This window comes from Vitis riparia, chromosome 12 (assembly GCF_004353265.1).
Source record: "Vitis riparia cultivar Riparia Gloire de Montpellier isolate 1030 chromosome 12, EGFV_Vit.rip_1.0, whole genome shotgun sequence".
In the NCBI taxonomy this organism is placed as follows: Eukaryota; Viridiplantae; Streptophyta; class Magnoliopsida; order Vitales; family Vitaceae; genus Vitis; species Vitis riparia.
The window spans coordinates 4655225-4670019 of NC_048442.1; the positions used below are offsets into that span (position 1 = coordinate 4655225).

At 34.0% G+C, this 14795-nt stretch overlaps 1 protein-coding gene across 2 annotated transcripts; it reads right to left on the reverse strand.

Moving 5' to 3' along the window:
* Positions 1-859: 859 nt before the first annotated feature.
* On the reverse strand, positions 860-11535 carry LOC117926958 (magnesium transporter MRS2-4). Of its 2 annotated transcripts, XM_034846299.1 has the most exons (5): positions 10955-11535; positions 8168-8613; positions 4074-4355; positions 1316-1457; positions 860-1213 (listed from the first exon to the last, which is right to left on the reverse strand). In XM_034846299.1, the coding sequence occupies exons 1-5, from the start codon at positions 11307-11309 to the stop codon at positions 1179-1181; spliced, it is 1260 nt and encodes a 419-aa protein (XP_034702190.1). In that variant the 5' UTR covers positions 11310-11535; the 3' UTR covers positions 860-1178. The 2 variants fall into 2 exon arrangements, with proteins under 2 accessions (XP_034702190.1, XP_034702189.1); XM_034846298.1 differs by having other exon boundaries at positions 860-1457.
* Positions 11536-14795: the final 3260 nt, after the last annotated feature.

A 14795-nucleotide genomic window follows, 5' to 3' on the forward strand; every position in this document is an offset into this window, starting at 1 on the left:
TAAAATTTATCAAATACCTAAATTTTTTTCAAAAATATTTTTGAAATTAAAAAAAAAAAAATCTCTAAAATAATTGTCAAATGGGTTTTAAAACTACCATACGATAGTAATAATTTCAATCAAAAAAAATCACTTACTGAAATAATGGTTAAAAATATTGAAATCCTTCTTATGAAGCTCTTATTAATAAGAGGCTAAAAATTAACAATAATTAATTATTGTTGGTATTAGTTACCTAGAGATATTTGATTAAATGGGTTAAAATAATTCATATTTCGAAAAAAAAAATGACTTAGGAAATTTTTTATCAATTTAAGGTTATATTTATAATTTAATAAAATATAAAGATTAATTTTATTAAAAAAAATTAATTGATTAAAAATGATGAAATAACCTCATACTGTGAATTTAATTCTTCCCATGTTTTTATTCAAAAAATGACATCTTTTAGAAATAAATACTCTTTGCTATTTCAAATAATATGGGTTTTAAAAAAAAATTATTATTTTTACAAAAACTAAGTGATGACATTTTTATCAAAATGAGGCAAAAAAAAAAAATTGATGAAGGATTAAATTTCAGATTTTGGATTTTCAAAGACCTTTTTAATAAAATAATCCTTCATAAAATGGGAAATATTTTGACCAATAACAAATAATTTATTTATAATTAGCCAAAACTTTCTTTCATAAGAAAGAATTAGTTTTTAGGATCATATAAACTAGATAAATGGTTAAAAGGCTTTAAAACTTTGGTAGTCGATCCCACATCCTTTCAATTGTAATAAAATTATTGTAAAATATATTGGACCATAAGAGAGAATGTCTTTTCATCTTTTTTGGCTAGTGATAATGTAACATATGAAATAAAAACCATCTTTGATAAAGAGAAACCAGAATCAATCTATGGCCCCCCCAGTTCTATTCAAAATGTAGAGGGCTGAGGGTTGGAGAAGACATCTTCCAGTGACAAAGTCCTTATCCAGGATTAGCAACTACATTTCAGAACCACAAGGGAGAATTACAATGGCAGAGAGAGTTTTAATTGCCATGTCGCTTGCAATAAACTTCACAGAACACTTCCAATATAGTGTAACTCAAGGATTTTAACTTGAGCTGGCAAAAATATTACTTACCAATTTCTGTAAATATAAGAAACCCGGGGGCACCAGCAGTGGATCATGAACCCAGCAGCTTCTTCCATCTGGCGTACCCTAGAACAAGCAGGAATAGCAATATACAACCAGCTGTGACACATCCAACGAAGGGGTTGAAGACCCCATGCATTTCGTATAATGGACAAGGGATGTTCATACCAAATAACCCAGCAATCAGAGTTTCAACGGCTATAGCAAATGATGCAATGGTCAAGGTCAATTGGAGTTGAATGAGTTCGTTTCGCTGGTTGTCCAGTTGGATGTTAACATAGTCTTCTGTATCATCAATATACTCCCGAACCTACAAAACCCATATAGGAAAAAAAAGAAAAGAAATCAAACACAATTATTTGGAAGGAAAATGAATGGGATAATTGCCAAGCCAGAACATCTCCTGTAGAATTCACTACAAGACACTACTCGGTACCTGTTTAGTTCCTTTTCTTACGGATGCCAAGGATCAGATTGCATGACCATTGCCAAAAATTTTCTACCATTAGTTCCAAACATATTTATGAGAAACGGTCTACTTTATTTGTTCAACAAAATTATGAGAACAGTAAACTTGTCTTGAGGTCAGAAATTCCTTATTTGGCAAGAAACAGATCATTCATCACCCATAACCAAGTTAATACACCAGATGTTAGATTCCAAGGCAGTCAAATCTTAAATCAGGTTCCAACCCTCCACACAATTTCATGAACCTACCCGCAGATCAAGTTTTTTTTTTCTCTTTGATAGGTAAAGAAAACATATATTAAAAAGAGAAACACCAGAAAAATGCCCCAAAGTACAAAGGGACTATACTACAGGTGCGTCAAGTGCCACCAAAAAATGAAAGAGGGACAACAAAAAAAGGCACTATTTGGCCCTTGAGGCCTAGCTCAAGTGGTAAAGGGTTGGGGACGGTTTGTGGGAGGTTCCAAGTTCAAGTCAGGACAAAAAATTTATCAATAAAAAAAAAAGGCATTATTTGTAGACTTCGTAGCATTTTTATTTTTTAATGAATTTGGTTTTATTTATCAAAACAAATAAAAAAATAAAAAAGGCACCCCTTAACAAGACCCTATCCAATTCACAGAATCTACAATAGGAGGGTCAAGAGCTATTAACAAACTGGACCACGCCTAAAGATTACAAAGAAAATTAAGCTTAATCCCTTGGCCCATGCTCCTTGTTTTTGAATGACTTACTGTTCCTTTCCTTCCAGATTACCCAAAAAAGGCACAAAGGAGCAGTTGTCACACCTTTTTCCTTTTCCTACCTACAAAAGACCTATGCCAACTTGAGAGCTCCTCTTTTGGACAAATAGGAGAATAAGGCATAATTCATGATATCTACAGTCCAAAGTAGCTCCTCTTTTAAGCATCCTTAGTTCTGATGCATTATCCCACTGACCCCTAGTTCTTGTTTATTGATATACTTCCTCATTTACCACAAAACTTCACAAACTTATGCTTCCCTAATTATGATATATACCAAAATAAAACAACAGCTTTCAACAAGCATGTTAATCCCAAAAAAGACTGGCTCATGTATGGCTGCATTGTAGGACATTAACGAGGGTTGCCATGTATAGTACACCTATTTCTATTATTACATGATATGGGTTTCTGTGACTACAAATCACAATAATGACCACATCTACAAATATATCAATTAAACAAAATATTTGTGTGGACGACAGCATTAAGGAGAATTCCAAATTCTAGATCATCTCAAGATGAGAGACTGGAGCAAGGTTAGTTGGAGTTGTCTGTGTAGATGGGATGAGGGATTACAGAACCATTTGGTGATCCACTGCTCAGTTGCTCAAGAGTTGGGGCTTCTGACGTTTTCCTTATTTCTAATTTTAATTTTGGATGCTTCATCAATCTTTAAAAGAGGTGCTTCTTAGTTAGCATGGTTGTCCCATTTACATCTAAAAAGAAAGAAAAGGGAGGAACTTTTGAGAGAATTGAGTTAGTTGTTCCACAGCTCAAAGAAGTTGTACTTGATGCAATCTTGAGGCCTTATACTATCATCCTTTTTCCTGTTTCTCCTTTTCTATTTCATTCTTTTCCCTGTATACATGGTTGCATCCCCTTCAGTGCTACTCATTAAGTTTCTTTATTTTCACTAAACTCAGTCAGCCAATCCCAGCAGCATATATCCATTCCTATAATTTGGGGTAAATCAATCTAGAGAAATTTCCAGCAGTGGCTAATGCCCTTGAAAGGCTGTGTCGTATAACCCCAATGCATGGTGGGAGGCTTAGAATACTTCCATATTTTCACCCATCTCCTGCAATAGTTTCCTCACATATAAACCCTTTCCCATCTTGAAAACAGGGAGAGTCCGCTTGTTTTAGTCCTAACCCTCTTATCTTTGAGCCATAACCTAGCAGCTCAAACCATAAAGTTCTTTATAGGTAACAATTTTTTTTGGGTCCTTGCTGGAGTCCAACCTGGAACTCCCAACATTCCCATCCTAACCCCTTGCTACTTGAGCCAGGCCTCAAGGGCAGCAGTCCAAACCATAAATAGTTGCTCCCCATACATTCCAGCTCCAGTAAGCCCAGACTCAAGGCCTATATACCTGACTTATTTTGACCATATCTACAAAGATTTCTGTCTGTTTTCCACTATTGATAACCCTAAAATTGCAATCCATACTCTTCGATCCTCACACCTGATTGTAGACAACGTTATTCTATGTGCTAAGCTGTCTTGCATCAATTTTTTGCAATGAAAAAAGAAAGAAAAGAAATTAAAATAAAAGAAGATGAAATTAGTTCCAGCATGAAGTAGAATATATAGGTTATCCAGATAATCTGCCAATTTAAGGAACTCAGTGGAGCAACATGAAGCAAAATATGGTTTATCTTCATCATTAACTTTAACTAGGCTCAACTATAATCAATAATGGTAATACTTACAGACAATATCTTGTTACGAGTCCCGTCCAGCTGCATGAAGTATGCCTCAAGCAACATCTCCAGATCCTCCACATCATCATCATCCACAAAGTTGCTAGTTGCCAAACTCACACTCCTGTGAGAACTGAGTCTTGGAAGATAGGGTGCCGGAGTGATGAGACTATTGGATACTGCAGCTCCCAACAAAGCCTCATTTTGCTGATTCTGGATCCACTTCCTTGTTAAGTATAAATCTGCCATGTCCTCATTGTCATCTAAAAGGTGTTCAAGTTCATCCCTCACCTGACATTGAACAGATATTCCTTCCTCAATAAAGTTACAATATGTAGACGATGCAGCAGCAAAATTTGCAATATTCTAAGGTCAAATATGCTTGTTTTTTTTTTGATAGGCAAAAGCACAGAAAAAGTAAATATTAAAAGAAGAGGGCGCTTAATGGCCAACTCAAAGCATATAGGAAAAATACAACAAGCGCCAAAAACAACAGACAAAAGAGCGGGAAATCAAAAAACCAAACCCGCCCTCATCTAGAACCCAACCAATGAAAAAAATTGATTAAAAAATTAGGCCCTTCCACTATACACGGCTTAGCCCAAGACCAAAAATTACTAACAAAAGAATATTTCAATCTTTGAATCGAGAACTCATCATTTTCAAAAACAATTCTATTTCTTTCATTCCAAACCGTCCAAAAGAGACACAAAGGGGCTGCTCTCCAAACCTTTCTTCTCTTCTTGCCCACTAACGAGCCATGCCACCCAAGAAGGACCTCTTTAACTAACGAAGGAAGAACCCACAGCACACTAAAAAGGGTAAACAACAAATCCCACAAAACCTTAGACTTGGTGCAATGAATTAGAAGGTGATCAATGGTCTCTCAGCTGCACACAGAGGAAGCATCTATTCATGAGTGACCATCTCCTCTTCTTTAGTTGATCCAAGGTTAAAACTTTACCCTAAGGGGGTGTTTAGTATGTCGAAATAAGGAATAAAAATGAATATTTTGTTTCCATTCCTATTTCTTAGTAGATAGAAATGAATTTCATGATTCCATTTCTAGCATTTGGATGAACTTAGGAATGCAAGATTGGAATGATTATTTGTTTCCATTCCGATGTTTGATAATAATAGGAATGGAAATGAAAAAGAAATAAATTTACAATAATATCCTTCCATATAATTTAAAATAATTTTTTTTATTTAAAAAAATAAATTTTGAGAGTTTTTTTTGTTATTAAATAATAAGACTAAAAAAATATATATACTCAATAAATAAAAAATTAATCATAAAAAATCATATAACTCTAATGTACAAATATTCAATTATCATTTTTATTAAAAATTTGAATAATTTGTCATGCTTAAGTAGTTATAAAATTATATTTTATCAAAAAAAAAGGAAAAAAAAATATTTATTATAATATTTAAATTTTCAAAGCTAGCAAATGTTTTTCCTATTTCCAAAAGAGGATATAAAAGAATTCAAATTTCATTCAAAACCCTAGAAATTAGAAATTAAATTTTTTTTTCTAAATGTCGTGGAAGGTTTGACTGATTCAGTTTGGGAGAATCACTTATTGCATAGAAGTGGATGATGAATGGGTCTCTAACTTTGCAAAGAAGATAAGCATCGGGCTTGAAGAATGAGATAAGAGGGTAAAATAGTAAATTTAAGTTATTTTATATTATCAAATGGGTTTAATGAATCAGAATACCACCTATTTTTTATGAATTCAAATCCGACTTATAAGTTGAATTTGATTTCTACCTGAATAATTTTTTATTTCATTTCTGTCTTCTTAACATTTATCCAAACATAGGAATAAGGGAGAAAATGAATGAAATGTCTATTCCCACTCCCTATTCCCGTGTACCAGACACCCCCTAAAAAGCTTCCCAAGCAAAAAAACCAACCTTAGGGGAAGCACAAAAGCTCCAAATAATGTTGTACGGAAACGGGACTGCACTGCTGCCCTCTAAAGTGCTATAAAAGGATTTAACAGAAAACAAACCATCCTTGGCCACTTTCCACTGAACCCTATCCTCCATGTTGGTGACCACCTTCTTCCCTTGTAAGGTGACAAGGAATCTCTCCACTATTTCCATCTCCCAATCATTAAACGGCCTAGAAAAACGTGGGTTCCAACCCCCCTCCTCCCCCGAAGCAACCCACACCTCAGCCACCCATTCCTCTTTAGAAGCAGCCAGCTCAAACAACGAAGGGAAGGAACGGCTTAAAGTGTCGTCACCACACCACGTATCCTCCCAAAATCTCACTCTTCTTCCATCCCCCACGGAGAAAATGAAATTGCTCCTCATTAAAGGTCATTCCTTCCTAATTTCCTTCCAAAACCCCACACCGTACCCCTCCCTCACTTCTCGGGTACACCACCCCCCTTCTTCTACCCCATACTTCCTACTTATCACTTGTTTCCAAAGAGTCCCCTTTTCTTCCGCAAAGCGCCAACTCCAATTACCCAATAGAGCTCTATTAAGATTGGATAGGCTTCTAACACCCAAACCACCCTTCCTTTTATCAAAACAAACAACCTCCCACTTTACCAAATAAGGCTTCTTCTCCAACCCTCCCCCACCCCAAAGAAAGTCCCTTTGAATTTTCTCTAATCACAATCTAACCACTCGTGGCAAACGCACAAGGGACATGAGATATATGGGCATACTTGACAAAGTGCTCCGAATGAGGGTGATCCTCCCTCCTTTGGAAATAAATTGTCTTTTCCACATGGCAAGCCTCTTCCGGAATCTTTCCTCCACCCCATCCCAAACCACCACTAATTTATGAGCAACCCCCAAGGGGAGCCTCAAGTAAGAGGAAGGCAACGCCCAACCAAGTTCAAAGGTCAAATCCTCTACATTCTCAACCCTTCCTACTGGAAATATTTCACTCTTGTCCAAGTTGATTTTCAGCCCTGAAATGGCTTCAAACCACATTAAAATCCAGCTCAAGAAGACCATTTGCAGGAAGCTTCACAAAATACCATAGTATCATCAGCAAACAGAAAGTGGGTAACTTGAACCCCATTTCCTCCCCTTCCCAGACTGATAAGAAACCCCCACTCACAGCTTTATTAATGAGGCAGCTTAAGGCCTCCATCCTAATCACAAAGAGCAAGAGCAATAAGGGATCCCCCTGTCTCAATCCCCTAGTGCTTTGAAAGAAACCCGAACGAGTGCCATTAACCAAGACCGAAAACGATGCAGAGGAGATACACCAACTTATCCAACCTGCCCACTTCTCCCCTAAGCCCATTTTATGCATCACAGTCAGCAAAAAATTCCAATTTATGTGGTCATAAGTCTTTTCTAAATCCAGTTTACATAGGTCAAATATGCTTGTTATGAGCATAAAAACTATCATAGCAGGAAATAACTCCAGGAATAAGATTATATTGTTATTACATAAGAGAGAAATGCCAGGGATATTTGCAACCATCCATAGCATAAACAGATGAGTCAAAACATAATAAGAATAAGAATAAGAACGAGAATAACAATAACAATAACAATAAAACAATAACGATAACAATAAAAATAAGAATAATAACAATAACAATAATAATAGTTACTGGAAATCAGAATAAAATTCATTATATATGTAGGTGGTTATGTATGCAGATGCAAAGAAATCAGAATAAAATTCATTACATATGTAGGTTGCTATGTATGCAGATGCAAATAGACATACAAACAAAGATATTCAATTGCTCATTAACAGAACAAAATCAAGACTATGGGAGAAAGTATCTTCCTGTCAAAGCTCTCTCAAGATTTTAACAACCCAGAAGAGCCAATGATAGAAATGGAGAAGGAAACAGTTCGATGTCAATGGAATTTTGACTAAACCTAGTATTAATCTCAATAATCCAACTCAAGGCTAATTGATTGACATTTATGTGAGTACTCTGTTTTTCTGTCATTTTTTAAAGTTGTTTTTTTTTCCCATATGAACATGAATGTTAGCAAGAAATTAGAGCAATCAGATTTGTTGTCTTCTTCTGTTCCTCTAACTTCTTCATGATGAGGTATGCAAAAATAAGAACCAAATGCAAGAAGGGAATAGCATTCAAGAATACCTTTTGCACTCGGGCGAGAAGGCGTGTAAGATTGCTTTTTAAACTCCGGACATGTTCAAGATTCTTGGTGCTAACGTTCCTGGCCAGCTCATCCAGGACAGGGTAAGCATCTCTCTCCAGTTCTGCCACATTGGTGTCAAGATATGTACAGACAACCTCTAATGCAATCTCCAGAACCTGAAACTCAAACGGAAGCTCATTCTGCAACCCTTCAGAGTCAGGAACAGGTAACCATTGACCACCCGTCGAAAACTGCATTTCATTCTCTTGTGTATCCAGAGGGCTTGCCCCATGCATTCTAAATGGGCTTTTATGAGGAAGTTGTTGTCTTAGCTGATCCACAAATGGAAGAACCTCCTGTCGAAGAGGATCTAGCAACAACACTTCTTCAGCTGTAACTATAGCCTTTATGAACTCTAGATTGACAACCATGGCCTTTTCCCTAGCTGCATAGGAAAGGAATAAAATTTGACTTTACTGGTTGACAATAATGAACCAGTATATGCACAACATGTGTGTGATTATTTAACAGTAGGAACACTAGCAACAAACTGAAAAGCAAATATTTCACTCAGGTAATAATGATTAGAGGAGACGATAAAGCAATTACCTCTCACACTTTTCACTTTTATATTGTAAGGCCATTGAAGTTAAGATTTTGGTCCAAACAATGAAAAATACAAACAAGCAAATGAAACATACACAATATTGCCATTTACACCAGGTAAAGTTACCAGAATTGCATTAAGGTCCATGCAAGTGGCTGCCCTGTTTCATCAGTTGACATATATCTTCTCAGAACATGCCTAATGACATTAACTGTAACCATCTAACATCAGCCCATCTAATGGTGGCAGTCAATCTCTACCTGACCAACACTGGTCCAGGCCGATGTTAAATTTTATGAAAACAGTATCTACAAACCTAAATTTTTAATATGAAGGAAATCCTAATTTTTTGCATGAAGAATTTGTACAAGATAGCTCTTCTTCTAGATAAGTGACTCAAGACCTTGCACATGTTTAAAGTGAAATATTGAAATCAAGTTACAACCATACAAGGAAAAAAAAAATATGAAGGAAACCTCGTTGGTTTTCCATGAAAAATACTAAGGAAAATAAAGTATAATGAAAGTTACAAACTTATACATTCTTAAGCATTCTCTTTAGAGAATAGAAATAAAACTTTCAGCCTTTTTAGAGCTCAAATTTTAATTCGAGGTAGTTTAAACTTTGTAAAGAAATGATAACTTTATTAAAGAATTATTAAAATTTTAAAATAAAATAAAATAAAATAAAATAATGATTAAAAAAGAGCTAGAAAGATGTCCTTGAAGAAAGGAAAAAGCTATACATCAAACAAATATCAGAAAATTGTTGTTACACAGATGCGAAGAGTTAAACATCTGCCTAAAGGAGGGTAAGGTAATTCCTTATAGGATTCCAATTTTAAAGAAAAACACTCTTCTATGGAGTTCTATCACCCATTCATAGTGCAGATTTCATTCCCTTTTTTGAACATGCTTTCTCTCCTTACTGATCACTCCCAAGTCAGTGGCATGAGAATAAGAATAGAGCAAAATGTATAAATTTGTATCAGTATGGAGCATAAATTCAAATCTTATTCATTTTTTCTTTTTTTTTTTTTTTGATAGGCAATTTTTTTTTTCTTTTTGCATTTTTTGTCCCTATTGGGCTTTGAACCTAGAACCTCCCATAAACCCACCCCAACCCTTTACCACTAGAGCCAAGCCACAAGGGCATCTTATTCATTTAATTGAATTAAGGCTTCTTCCAGCATGAATCAGAGAGGTTTGACTACATGCCACTGTAATGGTGCTGAAACAAAACTTTTCTTGGACAATTGCTTCCAACATTTATATATATATATATATAAACACACACATTGTGTACAGGGCTATTTTCTAGAGAATAAGAAATGATAGAAGCCTCTTTATCCATCCCTCAAAGGTCAGTTCTTAACATATATCATTTATTAAATCAAGCTTACCAAATCATGCACGGAACCCATGTTACATATTCATATGGACTCACCTAAATACTCATGTCAGGCGTGGTGAGTTAATGCAGGAAGCAGATTCAAGTAATCCCTGAATCTTAGGACTAAGGGAAACTTCCAAATTACCAAAGCTTTTGGCTACCATAAGATCAAGTTTCAGTATATCAAACAATGTTGAACATTAATATTTTCATTCTAAGAATCAATGTAGCATTACTATCTTCCTTTCTTGGACACTTACTATCTGATAAACACTCAATTACAGCCTATCATACATACATCCAATACCTATAATCCCATATCCATTTTGGCCAACACATCCAATGCACTTACAGATTTTGAAGTTCCCAAAAACAACATTAGTCATAGATGATTAGATCACCAGAAAATTCCTCAATGCAGCATCTCATGATATTCATACATTTCAACAAAAAGAAGCTAAATTGTAAAATGAAAGGCATGAATCTAAACTCACTTATCCTGAATTTAGACCTTTCTCTTCATGAAAGGAAGTTCATTACGTTTACTAATCATCACATCTATGCAAATTTCTAATACATTAGTTGTAATTCTACACAATTAAGTTGGCATGATATTATCCTCAAACCAGAAAAATAAAATGAAGCTATTATGAAAAAATAGTAACAAATTTCAGAAAAGTAACATCAAATCAAATCATGCAATTCCTTGCAGTTTGCAGAAGTCAAAGACAGTAAATTTAAATTCACCAAACAAACCTTAACCAAAACACCGCTAACCATTCCTTACCAAGAATATTAGAGGAATGAGAGAAGACAGGGCCGAGAATTCTCAAATCCCTTGCCGGAATCGCCGCCCGCCTGATGATCGTGCTCTTATCACATTCCAGCAACTCCGACTGCCCGCACCGGTCGAACCGCATCCACAACCTTGCTCCACCGGTCTTCTTTTTCGCCTTTCCCCCTGCTCCACCACCACTGCCAGACGCGGCCGCGATCGAGGTGTTCGCGGTCTGATTATTGGGCGACAAGGATGCCTCGATCATCATCGGAGGCGGAGGCGCCGGGGGAGAGGGGCCCTCTGGCGCCTTCTTGAGGCGGCGGCGACTGGAGGTCCGGCGAAATGAGAACGGCCCCTTCCCCATTCTCCCACTCTCTTTCTCTCTCTAGGTTTGTCTCTCTATCTTAGGGTTTGTTTGGTTGATTGTTTCTCTGCGTCTAGATTTCTCGTTCTAGACCATGCGAAACGTCGTCATTTTCGTCCTCCTCTGCGTCTTCTTCCATAAACGAGTCTTCAAATTTTCACCGATCTTTTACTCCTTCAGTTTCAGAGATTTGCCTCTTGAGAAATGAGAACCAGAAGCAGATACGGCCTTTTTCGGAAATTCTACTTTGGCCCCTGATACTTCTCATATTTTTTTGGACCCCGATGGTATGTTCGTAAATTGGCCTCTGCCAAAACCTGGACATGAAAAAGTGTTGGCTCGGGCCGGGCTTGGACTATTAATTCCTAGGCCCAGGCAATCATTTGGGCTGGGCTCAGCCAAGCTATGAATTTAATTTCGAGCCCTAATCTAGGCAGGTAAAATCTTTGACAAATAAAATTAGGTTTAGTAATAAAAATAATTTTATTATAAAGCTAGAAACAAACTAAAGTTTTTATATACTTATACGAAAAAAAACCACAAAATAGGAACTCAAGTTTATAAAACAAAAATTTCAAGCAACTATTTAAAAATAATTAGTATTTTATATATTTTTTTATTAAAAATAGTATATTTGACCATTCAGGTACTACTTTTAATGATATAAGTATTAGTTCTGATCATTTTAAATATTACCTTTAACCGATGATGGTATGAAACTTGAATTATTTTTAGAGGGTTTATATTTTATAATTATTTTTATATGAGCATGTGGAAACTCATTTTTTTTCTTTAAAATAAAGGATGCAATAAATGTAAAAAATGGGACAAATAGAAAAAAGGGAAGGGGGCATAAGGTGGTGGTCATCCACCATCATATTAAATGCATTTATTTCACTCCTCCCTAGATGTTCACTATGCTAAGATGAATATGTCTAATTAAAGTCTTACCAATGAAAAATCATATGGAAAAAAATTATAATATTCTTAAAATTCCTTAGTTACTCTCTATCTATGATGACTACCTCATAAAGATCTTGTCAAAAAAAAACTTTGTACAGCAAAATCTAAACAAAGGAAAAAAGAATACGATACACTAAAATCGTTGTATAAACATACATTTTCTCATGCTTATATCCTCGAAATAATTTGTCGTCAAAGACCCATGAGTTGGTGCATTGTAATATTGTGTATTAGGTGATGTTTGTTTTTTACGTAATTCTAAATAACACTTTAATACGTAATAGTATTAAGTATTAGGTTGTTTATTTTTTTAATATTTTCTTTCTATTAAATATTAAAAAAAATTAATATGTTATTTTTTCCATTTAGAAAAAGTCAAATATTTTGGTTTTTTTTTATTCGGTAAAAAGTTTATAATAAGTTATGAAAAAAGTAAAAAACAAATAACCCAAAATCTAAAAGCAAATTATTTTCAATAAAAAGTTAAAAAAAAAACAAACGGCTTCTTAGTCTTTTGAATGTGAAGATTGGCAATAACTTTGTGAATTAACCTGATAGGTTTATCACTTGAATGTATTTGGTGAATATCAACTTCACGACTCTTTTAGAGTCATGTATATAAAAGAACTTTGATGAACTATTTATGGTTTTATCTCCTTTAATATACCGCTCTTTAATCTATGCAATGCATGCAACATTATCTTCATATAATATGATTGCATTCCCTTTGATCGATGATAGTCCATAAGATTTTTTAATACATTAGATCATAGATCTTAATCATATACATTCATCATTGTTTTATGAATTGCAAGAATTTATGAATGATGTGATGATGTGATCATCATTGTTTGTTTGAAAAATCTCCATGAAATAACAATATTATTATAATTAAATACATACATTATTTGTCACCTAGTTTTATATAGGTCTGAAAGATATCCTACGTTTACATATTCAAATAATTGTAGCTTTGGTTTTCTTCAATAAAATAAAATCATATTAGTAGTTCCATGAACATAGTATAAAATATATATTTGATATCATTCGCATGTCTAGGCATATATAATTGACAATATACATAATACACCAATAGCACTAAGATATACTACTTCAAGACTTAGTAATTTTTCACCATTTTTGCAAGGGTTAAATGAGTCATTTTTTACATCGAGTAATTGTCTTTTTCAAATAATTTGTTGTTTTCATGAACTCTTCAAAAGTCCCAATAAGATTTAAATCATCAACATATATTGCAATAATTGCAAATATGATTCTTCATTTCTTTAATAAAAATGTATGAACATATAGAGTTATTTACATACCATTCTTTTCATATGTATTCACTAAGACAATTGATTACATGCATTGGAGTTCCTACAAAAATCATTGTTACTTGATTAAATACATGCTACAAGACTTTTTATTATTTGTTTCAGGCGATTTAAATTCTTCAAGAAATTATTAGTTTCTAGCATTTTAATCCTTCAGGGAATTATTTGCTTCAGATATTTTAAATCATTCTAGGAATTATTTGCTTCAAACATTTTTAATCTTTTAAGGATTTATTTACTTAAGAAATTTTAAATTCTTCAAGGATTAGCATATTCATAAATCCATCTAAATATTGTAATTACGTTATAAAATTTAGTTAAGTCCTTCAAAGAATATTAGTCATATATTTAAATTACTATGGGAGTTGATAGATGACCTATATAGGAAACCTCATGTTACTAATCATGTTTTATATTTTATTATATCATTTCTATCATTGTATTTTCATATAAATATCCATTTGTACCCAACAAGCTTTATATATTTAGGTTTATTAACAAATTTAATTTTTCTTCCATATTTTATGGTTTGTGATTTTCATCATTTCTTTTAACGTTAGAGGCCACTTAGAAAGTGTATTGAGAACTCACAACTTATTAGTACTTGTGCCTCTTCAAGAGTTACTTATTCAATTCGTAGCTTTTTCATAAATTTCTTGTTTAATATGCGTCCTTTTAGTTATTTTTATGGTTTTTCTAAAGTGCCAACTTTTTTTCGTATTCTCCTCTTTCAAGGAATTGTATCCTTTGAATCCACAAATTTATCATACTTCAGACCTATTTTAAATTTATTTGTTAATTGCCCAATGGTGACATTAATCTCTGTTGAATGTTGAAATATCTTCTAATTTCTTTTCATATGTAAAAGATCTTGAGATGCATTTTTATTGGTTTATAAAATCATATTAATTGATACTTCATTTAATAAGGCCATAAATAAAGTTGAAAATAAAAAAAATAATAAATGTAATAAATGGAGCAAAAAGGGGGTGGAAGGTGGCCTATTGATTGTATTTATTAATGCATTTACAACAAAATTTCCCTTTTTTTGGAATAGTTTTTTTTGTTTTTTTTGGTAAGGTTTTGGTCTCCCTTGACTTGGGCTTAGAAACCAGCCCAAGCCTAACCCAAAGGGATCAAGTTGGGCTTAGGTTAGGCTCAAATTGGATGTGAGACTTACAGACCAAAT